Below are 24,723 nucleotides of genomic sequence, written 5' to 3'. Positions count from 1 at the left end.
TTGCAGGAACACTTGTTTCTGAAGCTTTTGTGGAGATGGGTGTTTGACTGAGCTCCTGAGCATTGGACTTACAGGGAAAAGCACTGTGTTGTTTTCAGGCATTGATGGATGGGAAAATGGCTCTGGCTTTCGATATCTTGCCTGTGTCCTTCAAACAACCTCTCAAGAGGCAAAGATGAGTGTGTGAATAGCGATTTTATTCCATCTTGACCTTTAGGAAACTGGCTTGGTGTTCTTCTACAGAGGAAACCCCAATTAAGTCTGGTTCTGATGGAAATGTTTGTCTCCCTTCTTGATATAAGTGGCCTTTATCTCCTCCTTTCTCAACGCCCTTTGACTTCCTCTTCATCCACCATGTAATTACTTTCCATTTTCCATACCATGCTTTTATGATGGCTATTTTTACATTAAAGGAGCACTTCAGGGTACTGTTCATTTAACATATGTCAAGGAGAAACCAGATGGTGGCAGTTTATATTTGTTAACCACTCAGTACGTGGTTCAAGAGAGTTATTTGTTTTAGTCACTTCTTGCCTTGGACGAGCAACAAACGGCCCCAGTCTATGGCTGCTTGTTGTTCATGTAATACATTTTAAATCAGGATATGGATTTTCATATTCAAATTATCAGACCAAGGCTCTCAAAAGACTCTCTTTAGCTACCTGTATGCTAAAATCAAGATTCTTCAGAGTAATAATGGCTCAATTTTTTGAGGCAATCTGTAATGGCTGAATCTATTATTTTGTCTCTTGAACCATACAGCAGTTTGTAAGAGTCAAAAATCTGAGCGCTGATTGAAAACTTCAAGAAATGTGAGCGCATTTCAGTGGAAGTGGGCCAGTTGCTAACATTCTCTTCTGTCTCAGAAAGCTCAATTCTGTTATTTAATTGGATAAAACCTCAGGAGCACTATTCATCACAAGGAGGAAGTGCTCTATAACATCACGTGATCTGGGGGCATGTTCTCATGGCCTGTTTGGTTGCTAATTCTGTGATTCTTCTGTTGAGATCACCCATTCCTCTCGGTGTGTGGTAGCTGTAGTTAACCTTGAAAGCGTCACAATCAGGTACCATGTTTAAGGGCATGGTTCTTGGATCAGCGAGCAGCTTCCACAGCATTGCGCCAGGCTTCTGCTACAGCCGGGCATGTTTTCTGCGGCTGAGTTCAGCCTGGAGAATGTTGCATCTCAAAACCTGCTTCCCGGCGTGCATTCATAGAGCATCATCCCTCTGTAGACTCAGCCGCCTCTGCAAGGGATGGAAGACTCTAACGTTTAAGGGCCTTGTAACATTGGATGGGTTAAGGAGAAAATAGTACAAGAGAACAAGATTGAGCTTGTACTATGTGGTTTTTATATGGAAGCTTTCTGTTGTTATGCCTCTATTTTCATTATGTGCTTATTTGTATTAACTACCTCAGAATAAGTATTAACTTTGGCTATTTAGAGTATTTATGTCATTTTTAATATGGTAAATTTCATTTCTGGTTTCTTTGCTTTTTTAATATCATTGTAGTATCACAACTCTGGCAATATAAATGAAAGTAAGTTTTTCTTTGTATTTCTTATTAGTCACTGCTTTTAAATGAATCATATACTTCCAGTTAATATGGTAATCCTTTTGCCATAACTATAAGAATTATGTCTTCTACTACTGTATGAATTCCATAGTGTTTGGTATATAGATTATTTATACTATAATGGTGTGTAGAATTAGCATAGACTGCTCTTATACCAATGTATAGAATATAAAGAACTTAATTTTTTAGAATGTAAATCAGTGATTTTTAGTGCAGATGTGAATTTCTTCATATACCCAGTGACTCAAGAGTGCCAAGTAGTATATTGGGCAGTTGATGCTGCTCAATCTGAACTCAGTTTATGGCTTCATTTTCTAATGTAAGTAAAATCGCTACTTTTGAAGTTTTCACATAGTTTATACAAGATTTTCATAACTTCATGGAGTAAAGCATTCACATTTTCCTATAACCAAAATCTGGCCTATGGGGCTCAAACGATGTTGTGGCCTTGCTCCCCAGTGAGCCCTCAGCTGGACGAGTGCTCTGACTGTGCCAGCTGACCCTGTGCCAACCCTCACAGAGGCAAAGCCTCCTGTAAAGACACACTGAGGAGACACACACTATCATGCCATCTTTCTACCTTTGGTTCCTGGAAGTCCTAAGGACTTGTAAGGAATCCCTCTGAATATTCACTGGGAAGCTTCCCGGGCCAAAGCTTAAGAAACTTAGCAACCAGAAAGCATCACGGATGGCCACGAAACAGTTTTCCATGAACTTAGTTTCTGCTCCTTAGACAAGAATGGAAAGAGGGCCAGGGCTTTTCCCCACCGTTCTGAAGACATGCTGAACCTCAGAGCCCTTGGAGATGGGGGGGGGGGGGGGATAATAGAATACTTTTCTCCCTACTTTAAGATTCAAGTGTGTTATCTCCAGAGACAATTGGATTTAGATATTATGATATCCAAGCTTGTTGGGTACAGCCATTCATTTATTATCTTAAGGGAAGACAATGGTAAAATTGCAACCAGAGGTTCACACTGGGCAAGGTTAGTAACTATTATCATTTGTGTCATGAAACATTATTTTAAATATTTGTATTTGAATATAAGATACCACTATAGCATAGGTGAGATATCATTGAAGATTAGACATATTGCCAATGGCAAAATGGAAAGTGAAGGATAAGTATATTTTCTTAAATTTTTACATAATAAAGCATATATGCATGTATTTTATTATAATGCTTATAATAGTCTCCCCACAAACTTTTTTATTGAAAGTCTGCTGATATGATAGAAAAACATTTTGAAAATGTTTCTAATATTAAAGCATTTATATTCATAAAAAGCATTTTCTATAGTTAGACTTCATTCAAATCAATTTATTCAAATAATTTATCATAGACACATATGAATTTATCTAAACATTATAACTCTCTAGAAGAGAAACAAAATGCATTAATTTACTCACTCTTCATGAGAGCAACATAAAGATTCCATATCTATTCCATATTTGGTTATATATTTTATCTTTTAATAGATAATATGTATGTCTACTTGGTCTACACGTGTAAGTATATGTTTGTATACATATTTGTGTATGTGGTGTTTGCTCTCTCTGTATATAAGCACACATGCACATGTCTAAATGGGCATATTTGGCCAAAGGCAATACGTGTAATGGGCTAAGTGGATGGGGAGATGTGACCGAAGCCATCATGTAAGAATTCATGGAGGAGGTGGACCGTAATCATGCATGGAGGAAATGATTGAGGCTGCTCGGCCAAGAGGGAGAAGATGAAAATGGACCTTTCTCTGAAACCAAGACTACTCTAGTTTCTTATCCGTGCTGTTGACACAGTGGTATAATTGCACTCACTTATCAAAAGCCCTAGCATTCACTGTAGCAGCCGCTGGTGCAGCTGAGTTGCTGATATCAGTTTTCCAGTGTGGTCTTAGTTATAACAGAACTAGTTACAACTATCCCAGTGGCAGCTTTCCTAGGCTTTTCATTTCTTTTCTTTTTCTTTTCCAAGAATAAAAAATAGCCTGGGTGAAAGAAACAGAAACTGTCAGGAGGAGGTCTGTCTCAGCTTTCCCACATTCCCAAAAGTCAAGGAATTTGATGGTAAAAATTCTTATTCAATAACAATCCTAAGAGCCATCGGCCCAAAATGATGAGACAGTTCACCTACTTAGCATTCAACTCACCTGGAGGGACCATATATTAAATTATATTTTGACTTAAAGCCATTTTCTTTATATACTTAGTTGGGCATGGTTAGTGTTGCCTTCACAATCACAACACAGAAAACACTATGCTAATGTTACTCTTCAACTTTTTATAGTTCACATCCAGAAATATTCAAATCATAATTAGCAATGGGATTTAAGGGAAGCCAGGAATTATAAGCCAAACTTCTCCCAATAGAAAGTGTGTTTGGGGAGTCATTTGGGCTTTTTTAGGATATCACATTAACTATTCCAAAGGCTAGAGCCGTGTGACCCAAACACTTAGCTGCTGAAAATTAATGGGGCTTTGAAGCCATTAGCAAGTCCATGAACTTCTCTTCTACCCTGAAAGCTTTACGTCCCCTGAAAGCTTTGCTGTATGTCATGTCTTTGCCTCAGTTTTCATGAAACATTGCACATCCGTGATGTCTTCCTACATGATCTCAGAAAACGTATTGAATATTTATTCCAGCAACATTAAGGTGGCTATTCTTGCTGTGTGCCGTGTCACAGTGATTTATTTAGAGGAAAAATTTGCAGCCTGATCATACCTTGCACTCAGAATGAGCTCCTAATAAAGATTCCAGACAATGTCATTTATGGAGAAATTTCCATTTCATTTAGAATTCTTTGGCGAGTGTTGAATTCATTTATGCAGTTCAAAAGAGACTGAGAGGGGGAGATCCATCATTTTCTGCTAGTAAAGTGAGGAGAAAATTATGTAAGCTAGGGAAAATATAGCTCAAAGCCAAGCCATAATGAGTGTGATTGATGGTAACCTGTAGCCCTGCCTTGCTAAAATTACAGAAACACGGACAGTCCTTAGAAGCAACTGACAGTGCTTTTTGCCCTCTGAAACTTCCCATCTAAAGAGGTGGGAGTTGTGATCTGATCTGATGCATTTAATTAAAATACTCATTAGCAGATGCGAGCACACTCAACTTTATGAGACTCTTCTTGCTGTGGCCGGAGTACTCATAATTGTTTGAACGCTGCGCTCATGCACAAGTGAAGATTCTAAAACAAGTCTGTCTTTCCATGCCATCAACACTAACCATTGTCCTTTCTGTCTGAAGAGTAGACATCGCTCATGTCACTAGCGCGTTATCATTAATAGCATTATGGAGCCATCCTTAGTCCCCGCCATCTTCTCCCATGTGACAGAGTGCTTCCCGATCCCTTGTTTAACGAGGAAGAGATTTACACCTTTACATGGGCTTTGTTTCCAGAAATTAAACGCAACCAGCTCTTCGGAAGGAAGCACAGTTGATGTTGCTCCACCCCGAGAAGGTGAACAGGCTGAAATTGAACCTGAAGAAGACCTTAAACCGGAAGCTTGCTTTACTGAAGGTAAAGAACCTCTAAGGTGTTGAAATGTCCCATCATTACAGGATCTGGATAGGCCTCATTTAAAAAAAAAAAAACATGTAAGAGAAATGGTGAGGGCATATTTATTTCTGTTTCACTTGTCTCTTCCAAGGGCTCTGTCTTAAGTCGCCTCAGATCTTAGATGTCCAGAGACTACAGCAGAGACTGTGCCTGGACAAAGGGAAGTGTTCTAAGTGTGGATGTTGTTTGGTTGTTTGTTCTGCGTTGCGTTTGTTGTCCTTATCTTTCAGAACATAATAACATTTGAGACGTATGATGCTCCCTGTCATACCCACGCAGCTATCCCTTTAAAATATGCAGGGAGTAGGGTAACTAGATTTGCAGCTGCTGCACTAACGACATCCCATTCCTCCCAGTTTCAATTTTGGTTAATGTGTGCTCTGACCAGAGCTGTTTGGAGATGGTGCCGTGTTGTAGAATGTTGGTTAATGTGTGCTCTGACCAGAGCTGTTTGGAGATGGTGCCGTGTTGTAGAATGTTGGTTAATGTGTGCTCTGACCAGAGCTGTTTGGAGATGGTGCCGTGTTGTAGAATGTTGGTTAACGTGTGTTCTGACCAGAGCTGTTTGGAGATGGTGCCGTGTTGTAGAATGTTGGTATGCCACCATGTCATTCTCACAGTGATCAATTCATCCTGCACAGAAATCAATGAAGATTTATTGATCCATCGCAGTTGGATTCAACATGACAGGCAGTAGCTCAGAGAGAGCATCAGATTAGACAGAAATTGGAAATCGCATGAAGTCTAAAAGGCGGAAGAGAATAGAGCAGAGTAAGAGACACTGGCTGCACGGGGAGTCAGGGGGTGACGAAGAAGAGAGCTGAGGCCAAATATAAATTAGCTTGAGAAGTCTGTCAGTGGCTGACACCTGGGGAGACAGTGGGATGTTCTGTCCTTTAAAAGAAGGGAGTGAAAACCTGGGTTGCGTGGAAATATGAATAAACAACTTTTCATATCTGGCTTTGCTTCCAAACCAATGCGATGAAAAATGACTCAATTTTCCTCTGTGACCTCAAGGCAAAGAGACTCTAACTTGGATTAAAACAAGTTATTTTTTTATTCAAGCAAATATACAGAAATTCCATCAATTCTAAGCCTGTAAGTTTAAATATGGCTCATTATATATGAGAGGGTTGAAACAAAACGAGACAATAAAGCAGCCAGTGTGACCTATAAAATGATGAACTGGAATTGGGGTGAGGGAGAAGTAAAAAAAAAAGTTATTTTTTTTGAATTAATGATCAAAGCATATTTTTCTTAATTATACTAATGCTGCCTTTTAGGGTGTATTAAAAAGTTTCCCTTCTGCCAAGTAAGTACAGAAGAAGGCAAAGGGAAGATCTGGTGGAATCTCAGGAAGACCTGCTATAGCATTGTGGAGCATAACTGGTTCGAGACCTTCATTGTCTTCATGATCCTCCTCAGCAGCGGTGCTCTGGTGAGTGAAGGAGTACTAGGGAGAACCAGGCTCTAGGGGAGGACCTGACTCTGGAAATGCAAGCCGTGTTTGCTTAGTGTGGGGATCAAAAGAACACGTGCATCTGTGCCATGCAGAGCTGTGAACTCTCCACAAAACTTTGTTCAAAACAAGCCAGAACCAGGTGTAGCAGGTTTTTATTTTGGGCTGCCAGCTCACAAAAAAATGATACACAGACTTATATATAATTATAAAAGTACAGCCTATAGGTTAGGCTTATCCCACTCAAATCAACTCGTATCCTTTAATCTACATTCTTTTTCATGGCTCGGTTAACTTTCCTCTACACTGCCCATCCTGCTTCCTCTCCATCTGCCTGGGGAGCCGCCTTTCTTCTTCCCAGAACCATGTTCTAAAGTCCCAACTATACCTCCTGCCTAGCTATATAGCTATATTGACTGTTTAGCTTTTTTATTAAACCAAGCACAGTGTCACATCTTCACACGGTGTAAAGTACTATTCCTCAACAACCGCGAAACAGTCAGAAGGAACTTCGCCTCTGGTGTTTTTCAACAGATACTTTCCTCACTGATACACCAGTTGCAGAGACATTTCCCTGGCTATGCTAGCATCACAGTCAAATGTCACCCTGTCTGCCATAATTACTATACTTATGGATTATCTGTGTGTCTTGCTTTAAGTTTAATAAACTTACTCTTTGAAAATAAGCAATGAAATCATAGAAAATGTTGGAAGAAGCCAATTCTACCCTTTATGAACTGAACATCTTTTGTTCATCCTCCATGAACTGAAGCATGTCTTTTTGCTGTGATTGAGGTAGATACTTTTGGGTGAAAAGTAGAGATAAAAACACACATGCGGTCAATGAAGATGCTGACATTCTTTTGCTATTAATCCCCAGCTAGCTATAACCTTTAACTTATTCTGATAGAAAACATTTGTGTGATCCTAGCCAATACTGCTTCAATCATTGCTTGGTTCTTGATATTAGACTAAAAATATTTTAAAGCATTTTGGGAAGGCAGGCCATTCTGGTAATAAATAAGGTTTTCTTGATTCACAGGCCTTTGAAGATATATACATTGAGCAGCGAAAGACCATCAAGACCATGCTGGAGTATGCTGACAAGGTCTTCACTTACATCTTCATCCTGGAGATGCTTCTCAAGTGGGTGGCCTATGGGTTTCAAACCTATTTCACCAATGCCTGGTGCTGGCTGGACTTCCTGATTGTTGATGTGAGTACCAGAGATGATGTCTAGGAAGTACTTTTAAAGAAGGAGGCTCCATCGTTTATATATAATTTCCATGATTGAGACTTTGAGTCACTCATGCTGATGTAACTGTAGAGATTAAAATAATAATAATAAACCTACAGTAAATTCCCCAATGAGAAGTAGCTCACATGCAAGAATAGAGGGCATGCCCCAAATGTAGAAGTGTTAAGATGAAATACACACATAGAGTCTTCTCTGGACCACAAGCTGACGGCTGTGGTTGCGTCATGTAAGTAAGTCTTAGCCGATTGATTGGATCTGAGCAATTAGCTTATTAAGAGATCATTTAAAAATCTCCAGGGGACACTGTCATGATAGACTGAGAGGGGGTAGGAATTGAGAGATTTGTATTTTAAGTCGCAACTAAAGTAGTTATTACTAAGTAAGAATAATTGATTCATTTACTATACTCCATCAGACACATATACAATGAAATGCTTCTATATTGTTAAATCAGTAGTTGGGTATCCCAGTAACCAGTGAGAAATTTACCATGGAAAGAGTAAGACAAGGTCTGCTCTGACTGACATAGGCTCAGTGGTTAGAGAAACATCACAACCTGGAATCTGTCTGGCCTGCGGACTGTTTTATCTTTTCAGTCTAACCAATGGGGTCACAGTATGGAAATCACAGCCAGCTGGTGTCCTGTAGTCTGTGATGTCTCACAGTTTAAGGCTGTACAGCGTCCCAGTGGAACAAGGCACTCCAAGTCCTATGTTCTGGATGTGTCTTAGCAATAAAAAAAAAAAAGCACCCAATTTTTAGCTTAACTCTTACAGTATGAATCAGTGATTTCTGTATGTGATCATCCACTCAGTAGAGCAATTTTAGCAAGCCTGGGTCTGTTCAACTACTATTGTCTCTCTTCTTACATATACCCACTCATCCTACAGCCAAAATGTGTTCAACCCTCTGAGTTCATCAGAAATCTTCCACTAAGTTTCTTTGAATACACCACAAATGACTGTCAATCTCCACGGCTGGTCTTTCATGGATAATAGAGATTTATCTTAGGTTGTCCTGGAAGTCTCTGCACACAGGGAAGTTTAATGTTCTTTCTTGTGTAGCTGGGGTGGGTCTTGAAAGCTGGCCTTTCTTGTAATCAACACATTAGGGAACTGACGCTTAAATAATTTTCCTGAAATAACTACTAGTCACAAAGCTAACACTGTGTCCAAATTTCTTGATCCTCAATTCAGATCTCCCTTTTCCTTCTGCATCTCCTGTGTGATTGTTCATATATTATTCTTGTCGTGTATGGCAAACATTTACTGATGAGGTAACCTCGTGGATTTCTTTCTCTAAGAAAATTAAACTTCTCAAGGTCAAGGGTTTATATAATGCTCAAAATATGTAATAGTGACACTTTTAATATTCTATTTAGTAATATTTAAAGGAAATAAGACAATTATGCCAAAATTATTTGTCTTTTACTGAGTAAAAAATTACCGGATTGGAACTGATTAGTTAAACCCTTCTACTTCCAGGCAAGTTGTTTTATACTATATTTTTATCCGTTAATCCCAAACAAGATCTAAAATATATAAATTAAGGTTATCAGTTGATAACAACTTATCTTCAAAGGACTGAATCGACTGAATTACAGTTTACACTAGATTAACACTATTTTTCAAAGTATAAGTATCTTTTTTATTTTTATTTTCCTTTTCATGTGTATACATACTTTGGTGGCATACATGTCTGTGGACCACATGTGTGCCTGGTGTCCACAAAAGATGAAAAAGGAAATCATATCTTCTGGAACTAGAGTTAGAGCTGGTTGTAAACCACAATGGGTGCTGGGAATCCAACCCAGATCCTCTAGAAGAGCAGTCGCTACTCTTAACCTCTGATGGAGCATCTCCCCAGTCCCAAATAAAATATCTTAGAAGTAAATTGCTGATCCTATATCAAACAGCCACAGAAAGTTAGGATTTGGAACAAGGAATACTTCATATCTTTGAAAAATGCATTCATATACTTGAGTCATGTTTCTGTTTTTAAAAAAATGCAACCTCTTTCAAATCCTACCTAAATGTAAAATGAGGCTACAATGATCTTTTTAACCTCTTAAAATTAATCCACTTACTCAGTAAATCTCTTTGAAAACCTGATAGGATTCTCAAGGTGTTGGAGACAAAGGAGATAGGTGGAAACAGGCCAACTTCTAGCAGAAACTGTACTCCGCAGGCAGGGGGTATGGTAAACAATCTCCAATTAGGGAAACAACCAAGTGTAAATGAAAATTATTGGTGAGCAATAGCAAGGGGTCATGGATAGGATGTGACTCCGGATTGGGAGCAGGAAGTCGTTGTCAACTGCTGTCCAAGTAGGTGTCCCTGAGAGGTGGGCAGAGAGAGGCAGCCTCCCTTCAAAGAACAGAGAGCAGAAAGGCAAAGAGCCACTTAGCTCTGTTGTGAGGATGGGAGGATAAGCGTGGAAATGCCACGGACAAGAAGAAAACTGCTGTGTTTGCCTGGGATGAGACACAGGGGAAAGACAGAAATGGGGTCTGAAGGTACTGAAGCCATCACTATGTACTGTAATTATGTGTGCAGTACCTGCTGATGGAGGCTTGGGGAGTCAAGTCATGCAAGGATGTAATCAACATTTTTAAATGACATTTGTAAATAATGGAAGTGGAGAGATGGATGACGAAGTTGTTTAGTCTTCCAGTAAAGAGGAGATTTGGTCTTAGACCAACGTCATGATTTGTGCTATATAAATTGTGGATAGGGTATGGAGTAAGTTTCATACACAGGTTTTCTTCTACCTTAAACACCTGAGTATCAGGCAGAATGAGCAACTGGGAGGCAGACTATCAGAAAACAGGTTTGGCACACGGGCAGAATGGTGGGTCAGGAAAGGGATGTTTATCAGATACTCAGGTGTAGATGGTCAAGATAGTCAACAGAGAAGCCAGGATCCCATGTGTGAATTTAGGGCCTTGCAAGATAGAGATGTTTTTTGAAGCTACAGACATGCTTTCACTGCAGAGTGGAAACTAACAAGGGACCGCAGAGGTAAAATCTGTGCTTTAACACAGTGAAGAAGTTGGGCAAAAGACAAAACAAAACAGTAACAAATAGTAAATTAGACTGAGCTGTGACAATTTAAAGGAAAATCAAATGTCTTTGGGGATTTTTTAAAGGAAGACATATTCCCCTCTAAGTTTTCACGGGGATTTAGAGGGGTAACCACAGAAAACAGAAGCTAGGACATAGAAAGCAGAGGTCAGTGGTGTCGTGGATAAGAGATGTCACATGGAAGAAGTGGGTAAAGTTCTGAGTGAGAAGAATGGTGACAAAGAGGTCCACAGACAGCAGATGGCTCAACTTAGAATAAGACGACCATCTTAACCCATGCTTCTGTGTGCCGCATGATTGTACAAGGCAGATGACTCCATCCATTTGGGTAGCTGTTTATTACCAAAATGATCTCATCTTCAAAAAATGCACAATGTGTTATAATATTCCAGAACTATGCAAACTATTTTTTTACCAATGCTGATGGGCTAAATGTGTAACTGAATTAATATTTACTTGAAAAGTATTGAAAACAACTAGAAGGCGTGTGGTCCTTGCAGATTTTTATGCAAGCATAACATCATCCATCAGCAAAATCATCTTCATCACTTGCAATTACAGACATCATAAACATATGCAATCATTGTCATAGTCAAACAAATCAGCATTTCAAATCCAGGGTTGCAGTTGATTAAAGATGATGTGCCCATTGACAAAGACACTGTGATTTGGTCTTTTTTTTTTTTCAGCATCAATAACATGCAGTGTGATTTTGTTGTAATCACCTTAAAGGATCAAAGAAGTAAATATGAAGAGATCACATGATTCAGATCACTCATTTTTAAACAAACAAAAATAGTGTTTTGAAGGTTTATGGAGTTATTTTGTGCAAACCAGGACTTAGAGGTACTACATAGCGCTCCCCGGTGATGTATCTACCACACTGGATGTATCTTTTGCCCAGAGATGAGTATTTAGGTCATCGTCTCACTATCATAGACAAAACTGCAATGATCAAGACGCAGGCAATTTCATAATTTGAGAGCCTTTGTGACTAAATGTCCTATGGTATACACCCCATTTTTACTGGTAGTAAGGTCTCTCTCTCTCTCTCTCTCTCTCTCTCTCTCTCTCTCTGTCTCTCTCTCTCTCTCTCTCTCTCTCTCTCTCTCTCTGTGTGTGTGTGTGTGTGTGTGTGTGTGTGTGTGTGTGTTGTGGGGGATCTCATGTTCAGAAAGCAATCTGAGGCTTCCATCCATAAGCCCTTTCCCAGCTTACATCACCAGTAAAGAAATAAGCAAACAATTGAAGATGAAACAGAATGACGAATGGGGAGAAACTTTGCTATAGGACACAGTCCACATCTAAGGGAACAGAAAGATGCAAGGCTGGGGCTGTAACTTATAGAATGCTTATCTAGCATGAGTGCAGCTCTACATTCAATCAGAGAGGAGAGAGGGAGGGGAGGAAAGAAGGAGAGGAGAGATGGATCCCAGAGGTTTGGATACCTCCTTTTGGCCATGTTTAGTGGGAAAAAATATCAGTTCAGGCAACGAGATGTGGGATTCTAGGAATGTATTGGGATTGTCCTACATTCCTTTGTTGTATTAATCTTTTTCTGGGGAGACAGAGACAAATATCAGCTCACCTATGGGGGAGCCAAAGGCAGAGCGGATTATAATTTCATCAAAGATTGCCTTGATACTAGTAGTTCATTGGGTTTTCTTACAGAGCACAGGTAAAGCAGTTTTAACCAGGAACATAGACACTGCACAGCAAAATTCCACCCCATCATGAATGGTGCCCTCATGGGAACTGCATGACAGAGCCTGCTTTCAACTAATCTTTTGCTTTCTATATATCCCCAATCCCTTCCAGCTAAGGCGGGGGGAGCAGAGCAACAATAGCTGGCATCTCAGGTGAGAGTCTTGGACCCTCCCTTTTTCCCCTTATGAGGGAGGGAGTGTTCTTACTACAGGCCTGACAACTGTTGCCATGGTTATCAGGGGCAAAGTCCAATAGTAGTACTCCATTGTACCAAAGGAGAAAAATCAGGATACAACATTTTATTTTTCTGCCCTTATGTATTTCCTGATGACATCCTATGAATGAAGGTAGCAGATAGTTTTGCAAGGCTAGTGATATGGAGATCTTATTATAATGAAGCAGAGGACAGTCAGTGATCTTCTGGGCTTCTAGATGGACCCAGGTGGTTTAGCATACTTCTGCTCTAGTTCAGCTCTGAGACTCTGTCATTCCATTATCAGTTTTTGGTAGGAATGCAGCTGGCTTTTTAAAATATGTATCCCTTTTGTCAGAGGACAAATTGGGGATCCTTTCTTAGCCTCATTAATAACAATAATAAAATAAAACAAAGTTAAAAATAAAGCTCATGGGCAAATTCATTACTGGCTCAGAGAAGTACTGTAAGGCAGGCAACTGTAAATCCTGGACTTTCCCAGCAAAAGGAGATGAAGAAGAGGAAGAGAGAAAGCCGTGCCATCCATAAGAAGCTATGTGATAGAAGGACTAGGGGAAGGCATTCGAAGCATGGGCAGGCCCAGGATGCCAGGGAAAGCATGCCCAGCCTTTGACCAGTGCAGGGAAAAAGGAGAAGAAGGATCTTTGTTGTTTTGATTGACGTAGTAAAGCAGACGGACACATCGCTGAGGAGCCACATAACAGCCTGGCGATGCTCTTCAAGTGGCTGAGTGGGGCGAAGGCTTCTGGGGGAGATAAGAACATTATCTCATTACAGAAAGAACCATTCTCCTCAGCTCCTTGGCATGGCTTTAGGTGAATCGACCTTCATGAGAGGCGGCCTCCTGGTCAGGTGATTGACAAGCCCAGCTGGATTAATTCCTAAGGGAGGAAACAATAGTACATAATGTTCCAGTCTGTGGAGCAGATCACACTGTTGAGTCTCCACCCAGGGCCAGAGCAATAGTGCATTCCTTTGACTAGGAGCAAATAGCTTTCCCTCAATGGGCCTCAACAGAGTCCCGTTAGCCATCCTTAACAGCCTCCGAGTTTCCGATAATGTTCTTTTCTTCAATAGTGGAGACCCTAATCGCCCCAGGTATCTAACTGGGTCTCAAGGGTTGCAATCAGGATACATATTCTACCACATTTGTCAGTTTTCTGACCCAAACATGAAAGTTAGAAGTTTTTTCTTTTTACCAAAGCAGCATGTAAATAGTTCCACAAAAAAAAAAAGGGGCTTTTATTTTCAACTAAATGCTTGCGTGGAGAAGAGAGACAAAACAAGAATTACAATTAATCTTTTCAACATACAAAAAAAAAGAATTTAGACTGTAAAATAATTTGCAAAGCATACAATTTAGTAAATATAATAAATTATAAATATACAAAAATATAATAACATATAAAATTGTATGTTATATATTATATACAATGAATTATAAAACAAAATTTTGTATATATTATGTATTATAAAATGTATGATTTGATGTATATAGTAAATTGAAAATATGTGTAATTACATATGTGTGTATATATACCCATGTATATGTGTGTGTGTGTGTGTGTGTGTGTATCCATTTCTATAATGAAACTTCAGATATTTAATTCTAGGATATTCACCAGAAGGAATTAATTTCTGTCTGGGCTGGAGTTTTAGTCACAACTTCACAGGTAGCCTGCAAACAGGGTATTCATTTCATTTAGAGATAAGAAATTAGAACTCTCTCTGGCATTCACCACCTGTGACTAGGACAGAATCAAAGTCATCTCCTGTTTCTGGCCAAGCTCAAGAATTAGAACAGGTAGTTTCGAGGTCCCTGCCTCTAAATCTATTTAAACTGTCCTCATCTTACATACCCAGCAGGCTGACATTTCAGGTTCCATTTTTCTGAGAAATTCTGTGATAACCCACATGCCACTCAAACACTTTTGTATTCTTCTTTGGAAAACCTCAATTGCATGAAGCCCTCATAGCCTTTGGCTGGGCCACAGGGCAACCCAAGCAGTGAGGATTGTGCATCTACACTCTGATCTCTTGAGCAAGTGCAGCTCTCCCTCTTGGCTGTGAAGAGAGCATTTCATTTTGCTCTCTTGCATGGCTGGACAGGGTGGATGAAAGCAAGCAGTGGTATCCGCCTTCATGGATACAGACTTGGGAACGGAGGCCTCGAAGGATACAGAAAGAATATCAAGTCAAATGACCTCCCCTACCCCCAAAAGGATGTGTGTCATTTACTGTTGCATATACTTAACTAAAATTCAACTTAATTACAAGTATCAGAAAGATGTGTGATCACTATGAGAAGAATATTGTATTATTAAGAAATCCACACCTGACAAACTATTTTCAGATAAATTTTATCCTTATTAATCCAGTGCATTGTTGTTTGAACTTTATAAATGATATGCCAAATTTATCCAACGAGAACACAATGGCTCCACTAATTGATATCTAACCAGACCATATTAGGTACATTAAGAACAGAGTTTCACGTCCACCTTTTAAAATGCTTCTGTGATACAGAGGCAGAGATCAAACACCTAGCCAGCTGACCAGCCCTGGTTCCTGGCAAGTATCTCTAGGATTCACAACCTTAAAATCATACAACTCAGGAGAGAAGTCTTAAGTTTTATTTGGTAGGGTAATGCAACAGGATTGGGCTTTTGAACTAAGCCCTGAATTATCAATGATAAAAATATACACATATTTCTCAAAGAAGCCTGTGACATGACATCCCTCTAAGTGCTAATAAGTATGAATAAGTATCACATTTTACTGGTCGTGAACACAGAGCTAGGGATGAGGCAGGCAGCTTCAGAGGGTGTGGAAGACGAAGCCAGAAGGGTGCTGGTCACACGTCCATTGGCTGTCACTGAAGAATGGACAGTATATGCTGTGCCATGATCAAACACTTGATTTTGTAGTAGATTAACAGTTTCATTTCCCTCTGCAGGTTTCTCTGGTTAGCCTGGTAGCCAATGCTCTTGGTTACTCCGAACTTGGTGCCATCAAATCCCTGCGGACGCTGAGAGCGCTGAGGCCCCTCCGAGCCTTATCCCGCTTTGAAGGCATGAGGGTAAGAAAAGCCAACGGTGCTCTCTAGAACTCAAGTCAGGTTTCCATGCAGGACGTGACTCAGATACACAGTGATCCCCGCAGAATTAGATAATTCAGGGCTAAAGCCACAGAGAACAGCAAGCCTTTCTTCTGGAAATTGCCGTTTATTTAAACACACACCCAGGAATTGAGACAAAGCAAATACCAGCATCTGGGACTTGAATTCACAATTCTTGTCCCTCTCCCTCGCATCCCGACACACACACACACACACACACACACACACACACTCCAACTTCCATGTGTCACTATTATTTACATTGCTCGGTCACTTTGGAACGACTATTGGCAACATTCATCCCAGCTGAGCTTTCAGTAGATAAATTTTTGTTCTCAAAAGGTATCAGTAATAACATTTTAAAAAGGCAATGCTTTATTTCTTGAATTAAAGTAAGTCATAGCACCCAGCAAAACTGGTATATCCCTCACATCTACCGTGAGTTGCCAAATAATTAGCTACATGTTTCTAACAAGCTGGCTTTGCTCCACAAATCTTCGAAGCACACATCTTGAGTGATGTTCAGTTTTTCCACAGCACCAGCCTTGTCCTCCCCTGCTCTCCTCCTGAGCAAGGATATCTTGTCTCAACAACAGAAAACGCACGCCTGCCACGCCTTCAGGACTGCTTTGCACAGAAGGCCGGCTTTGTTTAATCTGCTTTGCAAAAGCACGTGGATATTGAATTTCTTCAAGGCCATGGGGTTTTTATGTTAGGAGGTGGTTTGTTTGGGGCAATAAACCCCTTCAGCCTTGACTGCAGAATTTACTCATCCTGGAAAATGAAACCACCCTCCAGCTGCTCTCGCAGCACTGTGAGCGGAGACACACTTGGCTTGCCCGCAGCAAATTCTATGTCATTGCTTATGCTAACAAATTCATAGAAATCTCTTCTAAATAGCAGTCTGATGCCATCTCAGCCTTCCTGATGCTTCAGAGCTTCGTGTTGAAAACTTAGTTTGTTTTATTTTTTATTTAAGGTAGATTATTTTTCTCATATAATATGTGCTGATCACAATTTCCCCTCCCTTCCCTCAGCCCAACCCCCTCTCCAACACCTGATACACTCCTTTCTATCTCTCAATAGAAAACAAACAGGCTTCTAAGAGACAATAATAAAATAAGGCAGAAAAAGAAATCTTAAAGCATTGAAAGAAGATAAAACAAAGAAAAGAGTTCAAGACGCAGATATAAATACAGAGACCCACTCTTCCATACACTCAAGACTAAAATCACTAAACAGGAAACCTTAAAATATACACAAAGGACCCATAGAGTAAAAAGAGAGAGAATATATATGAAATGAAAAATAAGATAAAATTTTAAAAAAGAAAAAAGTCCTGGCGCAGCATTATAAGACAAGGAACCTTTAAAGATACTGTTGAATTTGTTTCCTGTCAGCCATCTACAGCTGGGCTTGCCTCCTGCCCATAAGAGTAGATTGTTTCCTGGTGAGACTCCCTTCGAGAAAGCTAGGTTTTCAGGTGGTTGTCAATTGGAGAAAGCTTCTGAGTTATAGATGGGGGCCTGTGTCCACTTCTCCTTTCAGCTCTAGGATTCCTCTGGAGCAGACCCCCGCATGCCCCATGCATGCTGAATCAGTCTCTGTGAGTTCGTATGTACATCAATCCTATTGATTTAAAGGTCTTGTTTGTTTATTTGGTGTCCTCCATCCCCCACAGCTCCTACACACTTTCTGCCTCCTCTCCTGCAGGGTTTCCCGAACCCTGGGGGGAGGAATTTGATGGAGACATCCCATTTAGGGTTGCCTGTGTGTTCCAAGGTATCTTACTCTCTGGATAATGTCTGGCAGTGGGTCTCTGTCTTTGTTCCCATCTGCTAAAGGGAGAAGCTTCTCTGGTAATGGCTGAGCAAGGCACTGATCTGTGAGTGTAGCAGAATGTCATTTTTTTGCTATGTTTTTGTTTGTTTGCTCAGAACAGTATTGTTTGGTTTTACCCGAGCTCTCGGGTTCTTGGTCACCCAAGCAGTGCCGGATATGGGTTCCATCTCGTGAAGTGGACCTTAAATCAAATCAGTGTTTGGTTGGTTACTCCCACAAATTTTCTGCCATTATTGCACTAGTATATCCTGCAGGCAAGACACCATTGTAGATCAGAAGGTTTGTAGCTGGGTTTGTTTACATTTCTATACATTTCTACTGTGGTATCCTACCGAGTACCCTCCTATACCAAAGATGCTAGCACATTGGCATAAAGGCTTTATGTAGGCACCAGCTTTAATTCTCCATGTTCAGTGAGTTGTGTAGGTGTTGTCTTCAGCGATGGGGCCTCGCCACCAGTTTTAACGACAGCAACTAGGAGTCTTGGCAATAGCTTGAGTGGTTTGGGATTCACATGGAACTTTGGTCAACAATCATATTTATAGTTTATAACAGAAAGGAATTATCAATTGAATAAGTCTGAAAACTTACAATTTTCCTCTTATCTGAAAAATATTCTAAGATTAGTACTTTTTTTTTTTTTTTTTTTTTTTTTTTTTTGAGACAGGGTTTCTCCGTAGCTTTTGGTTCCTGTCCTGGAACTAGCTCTTGTAGACTAGGCTGGCCTCGAACTCCCAGAGATCCGCCTGCCTCTGCCTCCCGAGTGCTGGGATTAAAGGCGTGCGCCACCACCGCCCGGCTTAAGATTAGTACTTTTAATTCATATGGAATACCTAAGATTTCAGCCAAATGTAGCCACATCTATTTGAAGATAGAATTTGTAGCAGTATGGAAGAGGTCATTGTACATAGTTTTAATCTGGAAAGAAAACTAGCAAGGATAATCTACATGACTTAGTTTCTAAAGGAAATAAAATTGGATTAACAGGAAAACACTACAATTTTGGATTTCAAATTTTGATGCTAGTTTACCATTTTTTCTGTGAATTTCTAAAATAATGTTGACTATACTTTTAAATAAGACAATAGTTTCACTGAGTAGGATACTTAGCAGAGTAGTCCACTATTGAGTAGAATAAGTGAAGTTAGAAAAACTACTTTTGCTATCCATGAGATCTTCAGTGTATCTTAATCTTTCCTAGATTCTGAGAAAGAAAAGGTGGTTGGGCAATTTCTTCACTAAACAGGTCAGCCTAGCAAAAAAGATTAATATAGGCTCAAGGAGAACATGTAGGAAATTGACAAGTAATAATAATAGGATCTGTTTTCTAGTCTTACATCTAAAGAGAAATCTTACCTCTGCCTGTAATTCATTCTATGTCTAAAAGATAGAGATTTTCTAATACAAAACAAAAGACTTTGAAACCCCTAATCCTCACCTTCATGATCATATAAATGTACCTGACGTGAGGAAACAGATTTTGTCTTTTACGCACTTTACCTGTGATGGGGTTGCGTACTTAATCTTTCAGATCATCATTAATTCACTCAAGTTCACAAAAATTAATATACTACTGCAAAGAATTACTACTGTTGGCATTTAATGCATATTCCTTCCTCACCCCCTTTTCCCTAGTGTGCACTTTCTGACTCCATCTTATTCTATTTTGTCTATTTCTTTTCAATTCTGTTGTATTTTGCTTGCCTTTCTTGCTTATCTCTTCAGCTGTACTGTTCTTTGCTTCTACCAGTCAATATGCAGTAGAACACACACACACACACACACACACACACACACACAAACATTCTAGAACTTTCTGTCTACCCAGGTACCCAATTAATCCCTTCCAAATGTGCCTGAGCGCCGAATGCATATGCATCTGCAACAGCTTCCATTTCAGCAAGCCATGGCTCTCCTGTCCCCCCACAGGTGGTTGTGAACGCTCTTGTTGGTGCAATCCCCTCCATCATGAACGTGCTACTGGTGTGTCTCATCTTCTGGCTGATATTTAGTATCATGGGTGTGAATCTGTTTGCTGGAAAGTTCTATCACTGTGTTAACATGACAACAGGCAACACGCTGAACGTGAGCGAAGTCAACAATTTCAGTGATTGCCAAGCTCTTGGCAAGCAAGCCCGGTGGAAGAACGTGAAAGTCAACTTTGACAACGTGGGGGCGGGCTACCTGGCGTTGCTGCAAGTGGTAAGTGGCTACTGTGCAAATCTGATAACATTCTGTGTTGTTCTCTGAATAATTCATATTCAAAAGTAGGATAGGAAGGTAGTTGATGATGCTTCTAATTAATTATCTGTCTGTGAGGGAGACATTACAGTGATTTTATATCCCCCAAGAATGCAATCTTAATGTTTTCACAGAATTTATTTCTTCTTCCTGTGTTTTTCATGTTATATCACTGACAATTATTTCAATTTTTTAATTTTATGTAAAAATTGTATAGATTGAAATATGTTACATATCATATTTATAAATTAAATGCATAAATTTTTAGCCAGATATTTCCATAGCAATGTGTAAAATAATATGAGGTCATTGTACATGTGAAATCTTAAGGGATACATTGTCAAAGGTGTAATGTTTATTTTTTTAACTTTATGACAGCACAGTTGCTAGTCAGTTATTAGTGAAAATGAATTGTGTTGGAATACGACCCAGGCTTCAACCACAAATTTTATCTTGTTGCTGGAAGGAATTAAGATGGGATTGAGATGGGATTTTCATTAATCAAATCTCCAGGTATATTTTTCTATAGAAAAACCAAAAAAAAAAAAAAATAGAATTTCTCCAAATGGAAGAAAAGAAAACAAATTCTAAACTCTAAACACAAATTTTGATATTCGGTAGTAGGGAGGGATTTCATAGAGCCTCATTTGACTCCTTTCAATACCTGTGTGTGTAGAAAATGTCATGGTGATGTATGAACACATACTTAAAACAACGCCATTGTTTTTATGTCTGGCAAATGCAATACAGTTAGGTGAGATATTCATACATATTCTAATATGTATTGTTTACAGGCCACATTCAAAGGCTGGATGGATATTATGTATGCAGCTGTTGATTCGCGGGACGTAAGTAGCTTGCAGACACTGCTCGCAGCTTCTAGATTATCCCCAGTAGACATTGGTGAGAACTGACCCGAGAGACCCAGAATTCTACAGTGCGTAAACCCAAAGTATTTACCAATGCAGGTAGAAACGGTTGTTTTAAGACAGGTGCTTATCTGGTGATAGTAGTTTGGTCCCGGGAGGTACGATATGTAATAGGTAGTATGTCTAACTCTACAAAGCTGTCAGATTACATGGAAAATGAGATATCACATCAGCCCTGCAAATAGAGCTATTCCAACTGTTAGATGCATTTTTTATCAGTGTTATTTGTTCTGTAGAATAGTTGGCAGGAAGGTTATAATGGAAAAACATGTTGGATTTAAAAAGTGAAATTTTCAAATGTCATGCTACTTTGAGAAAATAATTATATTGTAAAATAATATCAGAAAACATGATAAGACATGCTCATAGGAAGTAGCAACACTCACTACATTATTTAGTTGAAGTGTCCACGTTGCTAATAGTATTCCGTATTTTCACTATTGTTTAGGTCAAACTCCAGCCTGTATATGAAGAAAATCTGTATATGTATTTATACTTTGTCATCTTCATCATCTTTGGGTCGTTCTTCACTCTCAATCTGTTCATCGGTGTCATCATAGACAACTTCAACCAGCAAAAGAAGAAGATGAGTGTCTCCCATGGCTCACCCTTCCCTGCTCAGAGCTCCTGTGTGGCACCCAGCCAACCAGATACTTGGAGTCATGACTCCAAGAGATTGGATTTCTATTATTTCCACTCTTGCTCTGTAGCCATTTAGGCTCCAGTCCCTACTCAGTGGCTTCTCTCCTTTCACCCTCTGTGCAGCTATCTTTCTGGCCCAGAAATATAACCATTATTTCAGGACATCCAGTGGTTACCCAGCTCTTAGCATGGCTTATGGAGTCTTTCAGGAATTACCCTCACCAATACCTCAGCCTCCTCTTCCCCCACACCTCGTTTTTCAGCCCTGACCCTGTTACTTACTCGTTCCCCCATTCATGCACATCATCAACAGAACTTGTCAGATGGCAACAGCAGGAATCTTTCTGACCTTTTCTGAACTCAGACACACACTGCTGTCTCCGTGGCTTTATATGTGATATTTTCTCTTCCTGAGGTGCATTGCCCAGCAAACTCTATATTATCCTTTAAAGTCTTAAGCTTAATCCTGACTCTCTCAATTTGATGTTGTGTCTACAATAACTTTTCTTCCTTCTTCCTGTTCATTTACTTGTTCTTTTTTTTATGCCTTTCCCCCTTTTGCATAAGATTGCACATTTATCCACCTTCCTTTCCAATGACCTACCCACGTAAAAAGTATGACACCATGTTATATACCTTTGCAATTCTCATACCAATCACATTGTTTGATGAACAAAAATGCTAAAAACTGTTGCATACAGCAGTAAAACTCTCAATTGTAAGAGAGGAATAAAAGATATTTGGCTCACTGAAAATAAATATTTGAGTACTTTAAAATGCATTGTGAATATAATATAATCTAATTAGGATGCTGTATTAATCAGAATTTTGCATGCTTATGGGCTTTGCATAATATTAAACTCTGCAGTATTTCACATAAATGAGAAAAGCAGATTAATGAATCTATATTTAGCAAGATAAAATCCACTTAAAATTGAGAAAAGATCAAAGGAGGACTCAGAAGTACTTTAGTTATAATGTTATTGTGACACAGCTTGGGATTGTAACCAGGTTATTCTGTGTGTTTACTTTGGAGGTCAGGACATCTTTATGACGGAAGAACAGAAGAAGTATTACAATGCAATGAAGAAACTCGGCTCCAAAAAACCACAGAAGCCCATCCCTCGGCCTTCGGTATGAAGGGTATCTTGTATTCATTAAGAGTCTAAGATGATATTTTAATGATAGTGTCTAGATCAGAACACAGAGGGTGATACCACCAATCTATAGCACGATTCACAAATCTTATACTGTGCGGTACAGTCTACAGATACAAACTTGGTAACAAGTGTCAAGTTCCTAAAATTCTGGGATGTTCTGAGTAGCTAGTGTGTTGAAATCTCCAACTTAGAGTTCCCAAGAACTGGCCCTGAACCAAGATTCACTCTCCTGCTGCCAATGTGTCTGGTGGCTACTCCTCTGACTTTATTTTTCTTTTTAAGTAGATGGAGGGTCCCAGACGACCCAGCCCACCACCATTCCCTTGCTCTATGCTCTTGTTTCCTCCCTAGTATAAATCTCATTTTAGCTTTTCCTTCTGTTACTAGCTTTTAAGGTATCACACAAGGTAAATACTTTTATAACATTTTCATACATGTGTATCATTAGACTCTGTTGTAACTTTCCTCTTCTGCTGCTCCCCTTACTTCCTCTGCACCCTGCATTCTGGTTGCCTTCCTGCACCCCCCCCCCAATAGTAAGCTCTTTCGTTTTCACATCACACTCATTTCATAGCTCCCCCTACCCCTTCCATCCTCTCCTTCCTCATGCTTCCCTGTCTATCTAGATTCATGGTATAATTTCTCCATATTATCTATGACTTGATATATATTAAATTTAGGTTCTACACAGGAGAAAACCATTTGTCTTTTGGGGTTCTCTCACTCTTGAGACTAGAAAACATTTCCAACTTGCTTAGAAAGAAAAACTCTCTCAAAAACTTTGTGTCACCAGAAAGAGAATAAAGATCTTTCAAAGGCATAGTGTGCAACACTTACAAACGTAGAATGGCATGATGATGATGGGTCATGCTCAGAGCTGCACCCTAACTCATCTACCCTCTGAGAAAGGTCACTGAGGCCCATAAGGTAACTGTACTCCTGACCACAAAGCCTGTGGTCATCAAAACTCTCCATTGAAAAGTTTCATGAACCCTCATCAGTGACATCATCTTACTATGCATTGAAAGGTATTTGAAACTCGGAGATGTAGTACAAGGAGGAAGGATGGGAAGACACTGAACCCGGAAAGGAATGAATCTGTCTGCTTCACCAAAAGTCACTGATATCTGCAAACATGCTTGGTTTATGACCTTGAATTTTTTTCCCATAAGCCATGGGATTTTCTGTGTGTATTATAAATTATTTTTAGTTATCAAACAAAACCAGATTTGCACTTGGATTTACATGGGACTTTAAAGGCATATGTCTCCTGAAACAGGTATTAATTAGGCACGCATTTTTCATGCATTTCTAAAAAGCTGTGTGTGGGAGGCATTGGGCTTATGCATATGTCTGTGCACCATGTACTTGCCTGTACCCATGGAATCCAGAAGAGAGAATCAGATACCCAGGAACTACAGTTACAAAGAGTTATGAGCCACCGTGTGAGTGTTAGGGATTGAACCTGGGTCCTCTGGAAGACCCAACAGTGCTCTAATCCTTTTATGAATTCTTGTTGAAGCATAGATAGGAAAATATGATGGGGGGACAGATAAATTAGCAAATTAACAAATAGAATTGAATAAGTATAACTAACATAATTTGAGGGAAAAATAAGGAATAACAGAAAATTCTTGAAATATTTAAATGAAGCAGATTATTAATTGAAAAGTCTGTATTTACCTTTTCATACATCTTCACTACTGTTTGAAATCATCTGTATAAAAACTTTCATGGTTAAACAAACAGGCTCTACATATTTTTAGCCAGCTTCCACCAGTTTCTGGCTTATTCAGTTCTGTCTTACTAGGTAACCCAAATAAAGCAAGTATGCTCGTTACTGGCATGTGGTACGGTTCTTCTCATTTTACAAAAAAACAATAGGAAGTAAACTGGAGCTTAAAGACTGTTTAGAGTATCTTAAGGAGGGT

General features: G+C 39.5%; 1 protein-coding gene across 9 annotated transcripts in view; it reads left to right on the top strand.

Annotated features, from left to right (window-relative positions):
• Scn3a (sodium voltage-gated channel alpha subunit 3) overlaps positions 1 to 24,723 on the top strand; it is a 107,788-nt gene that overhangs the window by 77,168 nt on the left and 5,897 nt on the right. For all 9 annotated transcript variants that reach the window (XM_041631660.1, XM_041631658.1, XM_041631656.1 and 6 more), the window contains 8 exons: positions 4,980 to 5,100; positions 6,423 to 6,577; positions 7,641 to 7,814; positions 15,817 to 15,939; positions 19,750 to 20,022; positions 20,856 to 20,909; positions 21,439 to 21,576; positions 22,662 to 22,766. In XM_041631660.1, coding sequence (XP_041487594.1) covers positions 4,980 to 5,100; positions 6,423 to 6,577; positions 7,641 to 7,814; positions 15,817 to 15,939; positions 19,750 to 20,022; positions 20,856 to 20,909; positions 21,439 to 21,576; positions 22,662 to 22,766 — 1,143 coding nt within the window. The remainder of the gene's footprint in view (positions 1 to 4,979; positions 5,101 to 6,422; positions 6,578 to 7,640; positions 7,815 to 15,816; positions 15,940 to 19,749; positions 20,023 to 20,855; positions 20,910 to 21,438; positions 21,577 to 22,661; positions 22,767 to 24,723) is intronic.

Source organism: Microtus oregoni, unplaced genomic scaffold (assembly GCF_018167655.1).
Source record: "Microtus oregoni isolate MIOR12 unplaced genomic scaffold, Mior012 000037F_ref0000500, whole genome shotgun sequence".
Lineage (NCBI taxonomy): Eukaryota > Metazoa > Chordata > Mammalia > Rodentia > Cricetidae > Microtus > Microtus oregoni.
This window is presented reverse-complemented; position numbering and strand designations above follow the sequence as displayed.